This window comes from Hyperolius riggenbachi, chromosome 5 (assembly GCF_040937935.1).
Source record: "Hyperolius riggenbachi isolate aHypRig1 chromosome 5, aHypRig1.pri, whole genome shotgun sequence".
In the NCBI taxonomy this organism is placed as follows: Eukaryota; Metazoa; Chordata; class Amphibia; order Anura; family Hyperoliidae; genus Hyperolius; species Hyperolius riggenbachi.
The window spans coordinates 266,138,355-266,145,069 of NC_090650.1; the positions used below are offsets into that span (position 1 = coordinate 266,138,355).

Below are 6,715 nucleotides of genomic sequence, written 5' to 3' on the forward strand. Positions count from 1 at the left end.
ACTGTTTTCCTGTTGTGTGCTGCAGCCCCTCTGTATGTTATATATTTCTTGTGGGGACTGGGGTCTCCACTGCTGCGTGCATACTTTGCAAAAAAAATTGCATTAAAAGTTGGTTTGTGCTGCTCACCCCTTGATGATTGATTTTAACTTAGCTGTAGGGATAACAGTTGTGCCTGGATGAGTGAATCTGTGAATGCATTTGTTTGAACATTTGCATGCGAGAGTGCGAAGGGTTAATAGATTTCATCAGAGGGATAGGGGAACACTAGGCCAGGGTTTATCATCTCAGCCCTCGAGTACCCCAGGGTTGCCAACCTAAATTCCAATATACACATACCTAGCTGGATAAATAGCGAGTATAAAGCCCCCCAACAGTTAGATACTTATCTATGGACAGGGAAGGCTCTGGATCCTATAGAGCAGAGTTCCCCAACCCTGTCCTCAGGGCCCACCAACAGTGCATGTTTTGCAGAAAACCACAAACATGCACAGGTGATGTAATTAGTGTCTCAGAAGAGCTGATTAACTAGCTCTGTGGATTTGCACAAAGCATGCACTGTTGGCGGGCCTTGAGAACAGGGTTGGGGAACACTGCTTAGAGCCTTCTCTGTCCTCTCTTGTACCCCTCATCTCAGTGCCATCACCCGTTTAATTTGCAGCCTCGGGCAGCTTCAGAATCACTCAAGTATGCATGTAAGCATGCTCACACAAGCGCAGTACGGAGCCGCCCATCGTCCGAAGCATTCAGGCACACGAGTGCTTCAGAAGCCTCCCAATCGCTTACAGACGTGTATTCAACCAATTTGTTGAGTACACAATGGGGATGACAGCGCTGAAACAAGGGGAGCAAGGGAAGGCTGTATAGGATCCAGAGCCTTCCCTGTCCATAGGTAAGTATCTGACTTTTTTTTTTTTTGGCTTTACATGCACTTTAACACTAGCCATGCACTGGCACTGCAACTGCCATTTAGGTTAGTAGATGCACATTTCTTCTGTCACCCTTTGATGTTTGGTGCTGTGAAGAATAAAAAGTCCTCTATTTATGGCTCCCTTGAGTGCTCCAAAGACTTTGTTTGTCGGCTGTGGTTCTAGTGAGATCAGCATCCAGGTAGCAGTGGGGGAAGGCACTTGGCTGCAAAGCCAGGCGCCCCATAGCAGAAATGTTATGCTGCACGGGGCACGTTAGAGTAATTCAGGGCTCTGGCCATTGCTGGACCCCAAATTAAACCTCCCTCTAAATTGCAACAATGCGGAGGGAGAATAGTGTTTATCGCCACTGGGGAGTTTAGCGGCAGCAGGGGGAGCCGACATTCGGCTCTCCCAGCTCCCAACTCACCCTTGGCGTATTAATACATATGCCTTGGCTGTCCATTAATGCTCCCCATGTTGCACTCCTCTCTAGTTACCTACCTCCACTTGGCCTCCATAGATTTTATGAAACCTGAATGTGTTTAACAGCCTGCAGGACAGCAGACAACCTGTGCAATAAGCTGCAGTGTAGTTTGTCGGCCCAACTTTAATGCCAGACTTGCTAAATTCATGACCATAATGAACACAGACAATTATGTCACCTTGAAGTCTGGCATAAGCAATCTGGTAGATTATGTCCTTGTTGGTGACACACACTATCATCCTGTATTTAGGTGTATTGTACTATTTTTTTGTCCTGATAACCAGTCTTTTGCGGGCATAGTATTCAGTTTTGCCCTCTCTTCTATGGAAATTGACCTGGTATGTCTTGAAGTAAGCCTTTTTCTTCACAACCATTACTAACCCCACATAAGGGCACTGGAGTGGAGGACTGGGAATTTAAGCTTGCAAGAGCAGGGCTCTCTCACCCTTTGTGTCTATGAATTTGCTATACATTTTGATCATCATGTTACATTTGTCACTGTGATCACTATGTCTATCAATTCTGTATTATGTACCAACGTTGATATTTTTTGTACATCAGATTAAGAGAATAGCTTCTAAAGTGCCATAACAAAGCAGCAAACAGGTATTTGAAGCTTCTGGTGCCTCTGGAGTCCTGTGAACATCAAGGTGCAGGATCCGCAGTTGTGCATAAACCTTCCATTCAGCCTCCCCTAACCAATGCTCAAAAGCAGAAATGACTCCAGTGGGCCCAGAACTACGTAACTAACTATGTAACTATGAATGCCTCTGCACCATAGGCTGCTATCAGCATAACAGGAGAGAAACTCATAGTGTGGCCCTCATCCTCCCCTGACCTCTATCATAGTGAGAACCTCTGGAACATACTGAAGCAAAAGATCTATGAGGGTGCGTGAGTGACGCAGGACAGTAACAGCGGCGCCAGTGGCGGCTCCAGGAAATTTTTTTAGGGGGTGCTATGCAGGTGCTGGACCAATTTCCGGGGGAGCTGACGACCTGCGGCGCGCGAAGCGCTCCGCGTCAAAATATGGGTGTGGCTACAACCTGCGGCGCGCAAAGCGCGCCGCGGCGAAAAAATGGGCGTGGTCATGCCCGGATGAGGGCGGGGCTAACTGTAATTTAAAGTGAACCCAGGGTGAGAGTGATATGGTGGCTGCCATATTTATTTCCTTTTAAACAATACTAGTTGCCTGGCAGCCCTGCTGATCTATTTGGCTGTAGTAGTGAACTGAATTACACCAGAAACAAGCCATGCAGCTAATCTTGTCAGTTCTGACAATATTGTCAGTTCTGACAATATTGTCAGAAACCCCTGACCTGCTGCATACTTGTTCAGGGTCTATGGTTGAAAGAATAAGAGGCAGAGGACCAGCACAGCAGCCAGGCAACTGGTATTGCTTAAAGGGAGATAAATATGGCAGCCTCAATATTATTCTCACCTCGGGTTCCCTTTAAACGTGCAACGCAAAGACAGAGGGCCCAAGTTTTGGTGACCCTTTTCCCAGAAAATTCACATAATTGTGCAGGTTTTCTCAAGAAAATACACGTAATGTGAGCAGATTTTAACAAAAAACACGTCCAATGACCCCAATATGCACAATCGTTATCAGATATGGCTCCAATATGCACAATCGGTAGCAGATATGGTCCCAATATGCACAATCGGTAGCAGATATGGTCCCAATATGCACAATCGGTAGCAGATATGGTCCCAATATGCACAATCGGTAGCAGATATGGCCCCAATATGCACAATCGGTAGCAGATATGGCCCCAATATGCACAATCGGTAGCAGATATGGCCCCAATATGCACAATCGGTAGCAGATATGGCCCCAATATGCACAATCGGTAGCAGATATGGCCCCAATATGCACAATCGGTAGCAGATATGACCCCAATATGCACAATCGGTAGCAGATATGACCCCAATATGCACAATCGGTAGCAGATATGACCCCAATATGCACAATCGGTAGCAGATATGACCCCAATATGCACAATCGGTAGCAGATATGACTCCAATATGCACAATCGGTAGCAGATATGACTCCAATATGCACAATCGGTAGCAGATATGACCCCAATATGCACAATCGGTAGCAGATATGACCCCAATATGCACAATCGGTAGCAGATATGACCCCAATATGCACAATCGGTAGCAGATATGACCCCAATATGCACAATCGGTAGCAGATATGACCCCAATATGCACAATCGGTAGCAGATATGACCCCAATATGCACAATCGGTAGCAGATATGACCCCAATATGCACAATCGGTAGCAGATATGACCCCAATATGCACAATCGGTAGCAGATATGACCCCAATATGCACAATCGGTAGCAGAAATGACCCCAATATGCACAATCGGTAGCAGAAATGACCCCAATATGCACAATCGGTAGCAGAAATGACCCCAATATGCACAATCGGTAGCAGAAATGACCCCAATATGCACAATCGGTAGCAGAAATGACCCCAATATGCACAATCGGTAGCAGAAATGACCCCAATATGCACAATCGGTAGCAGAAATGACCCCAATATGCACAATCGGTAGCAGAAATGACCCCAATATGCACAATCCGTAGCAGATATGACCCCAATATGCACAATCCGTAGCAGATATGACCCCAATATGCACAATCAGCATCACCTGAAAAAGAAAAGAAAAACCTATTTACTCACCTACAGCCAGAAGACCTTCTTTCCCGACCTCCTGTCCCGACCTCCTTGTGGCGCGCAGCGCCCGCGCGCCCACGATCCTCTTCCTTCCCGACGTCACGACGAGACTTCCTGCCTGCATGCAGAGAGCAGGGCTACGGGAAAATGGCCGCCCGAAGCCATGCACTGCAGACTCGAAGTCTGCAGAACAGGGCTCCGGGCGGCCATCTTACCGTAGCCCTGCCTGCTGCTCCGTGCTGCCGCTGTGTGAACTGACTTGGCGTCTTTTAGACGCCTGAAGTCAGTTCACTCCAGGGGGTGCTTGGACAATTCTAGGGGGTGCTCGAGCACCCCCTTGCACCCCCCTGGCGCCGCCCCTGAGCGGCGCACAGCTCTCTCCCCAGACGGATGTCCTCTTGCATTACCATCTGCACCACCCGCCCTGGCCAGGCTGGATTAGGCTGAGGTTACCCGCTGGAGGATTGTCAAGCAAAGCGCAGCATCATCATCTCAATTGTAAGTGCAGCATTTAAGTGTGTGTAAATTTACATCCAGGTTAATGCACCATTGGAGCGCTCTCTGTCTCCCCCCACCCTCTTGTTTTATCAGTAACTGGCTCCATCCAGTCTAAAGAGAGCAGCGCCTGGGCATAACTTAAAGGGCCACTACTGTTTTTTTGAGCGCAGGTGTGTGTTTTCTTTAAAATACAAATACTGAAGCATTAAATGGGCCATATGCTATATTTTTTTCTCCTGATTTTTGTCCTAGGAGAACATCTTTCATAGTTGGTTTTGAATAACTTTTCAGCCCTTTGCAATGGAAAAATTACCACAAAGTAGGTGAAAAAGTATTGACAAAATTATTTTGAGTACCGTATATACTCGCATATAAGCCGACCCGCATATAAGCCGACCCCCCAACTTTTACCTGAAAAAACAGGGGAAAATGATTGACCCCCATATAAGCCGGGGGTAGGAAATGCTGGCCGCCTTATTCCCCTAGTGTGTCCCAGTATAGCTAGTAAAGTGCCCAGTATGGGTAGGTAGTGCCCCAGTATAGCTAGTATAGTGCCCAGTATAGCTAGTATAGTGCTCAGTATAGCTAGTATAGTGCTCAGTATAGCTAGTATAGTGCTCAGTATAGCTAGTATAGTGCCCCAGTTTAGCTAGTATAGTGCTCAGTATAGCTAGTAAAGTGCTCAGTATAGCTAGTATAGTGCTCAGTATAGCTAGTATAGTGCTCAGTATAGCTAGTATAGTGCTCAGTATAGCTAGTATAGTGCTCAGTATAGCTAGTATAGTGCTCAGGATAGCTAGTATAGTGCTCAGGATAGCTAGTATAGTGCTCAGGATAGCTAGTATAGTGCTCAGGATAGCTAGTATAGTGCTCAGGATAGCTAGTATAGTGCCCAGTATAGCTAGTATAGTGCTCAGTATAGCTAGTATAGTGCTCAGTTTAGCTAGTATAGTGCCCCAGTTTAGCTAGTATAGTGCCCCAGTTTAGCTAGTATAGTGCTCAGTATAGCTAGTATAGTGCTCAGTATAGCTAGTATAGTGCTCAGTATAGCTAGTTTCCCAATGCCTATGTCATCACACACAAATGGGTAGAAGCCCCGCCCACTCTACCCCATAGGACGTTTATCTAATAAATTTGTTGCAGTTCCGCCCCCCCCTCAGTCTTTTTTGTCCTCGGAAGCTCACCTCAGGACGTCAGGTTTTATTTTTTATATATATATAAGGATTAAAATAGTTTGGGGGTGCCTGTGGTTTGCTGGTTTGCTCAGGCGGCTACGTCCTTAACAGACTAAATGTCTGGGACTGAGGCTGAAGAAAGCGATATGTACGCGTAGGGATAGTTGGTGGTTCCCTCCTGCTTACCCTTCCTTATGCGCAGTCTGCGTTCCACAATGCCGGACTTCTGACTGTCTTCCGCCTTCTGCGTCTCAGGACGGGGTTCCCGACGACGTCACTTCCGCCGGAAGTGACGCGACGTCATTCCGCAGCCACCGATTGGCTCCTGGGCGGAGTTGGCTCAGAGGAGGAAATTTTAAAATGGAATCTCGGCGTTCCTCTCGCTGGCTACGAGATGGAGCGCCGGAGGGCAGTGTCGGAGCAGCCGACGATGAGCTCAGGGGGTCGACAACCCGCACGCACAGGTACACAGCAGATTCTCTTTAAAATGCTTCTACTACGTGGCGATTTTTTTTTACTGCTCTGACCTCTTTGCCTATCTAACTTACACACTCTGAGGTTACTATACTCTTCTCTTTCTTTTTGCAGCGTCTTCTGCTGCAACTAGGGATAGCTCGGATCAGCAATCAAACCAGCCACGGGCTAAAAGGTAGGGAACCTTCTTTCTTAGGTAAGTTATAGCCCACAAACTCTGAGTGCAACACTGACATAATTATTCTTGGTCAGTCCTAGGAAACATCACAAAAATAAGAAAACAAGGAGTAGATCAAGATCACGCAGACGCAGCCCTTCCCATCATCATTACCGGGAAAGAAGTAGATCACCAAGAAGATACAGAAGATCACACAGCAGAGAAAGAAAGGGATGCTGGGCCTGTAACAGGCCTGTTATGCCATGGAAAACGGTTTGCAGCCAGTGTTTTTCAGAGATGTCCACTGAACCCCAACCAGCATCAAT

At 46.9% G+C, this 6,715-nt stretch overlaps 1 protein-coding gene across 1 annotated transcript; it reads right to left on the reverse strand.

Moving 5' to 3' along the window:
* Nucleotides 1-972: 972 nt before the first annotated feature.
* Nucleotides 973-6,468, reverse strand: LOC137519386 (large ribosomal subunit protein uL18-like). The gene is given in 5 exon segments (XM_068238340.1): nucleotides 973-1,074; nucleotides 1,076-1,127; nucleotides 1,360-1,406; nucleotides 1,408-1,788; nucleotides 6,391-6,468. Coding segments are annotated over 5 exon segments (660 nt in total).
* Nucleotides 6,469-6,715: the final 247 nt, after the last annotated feature.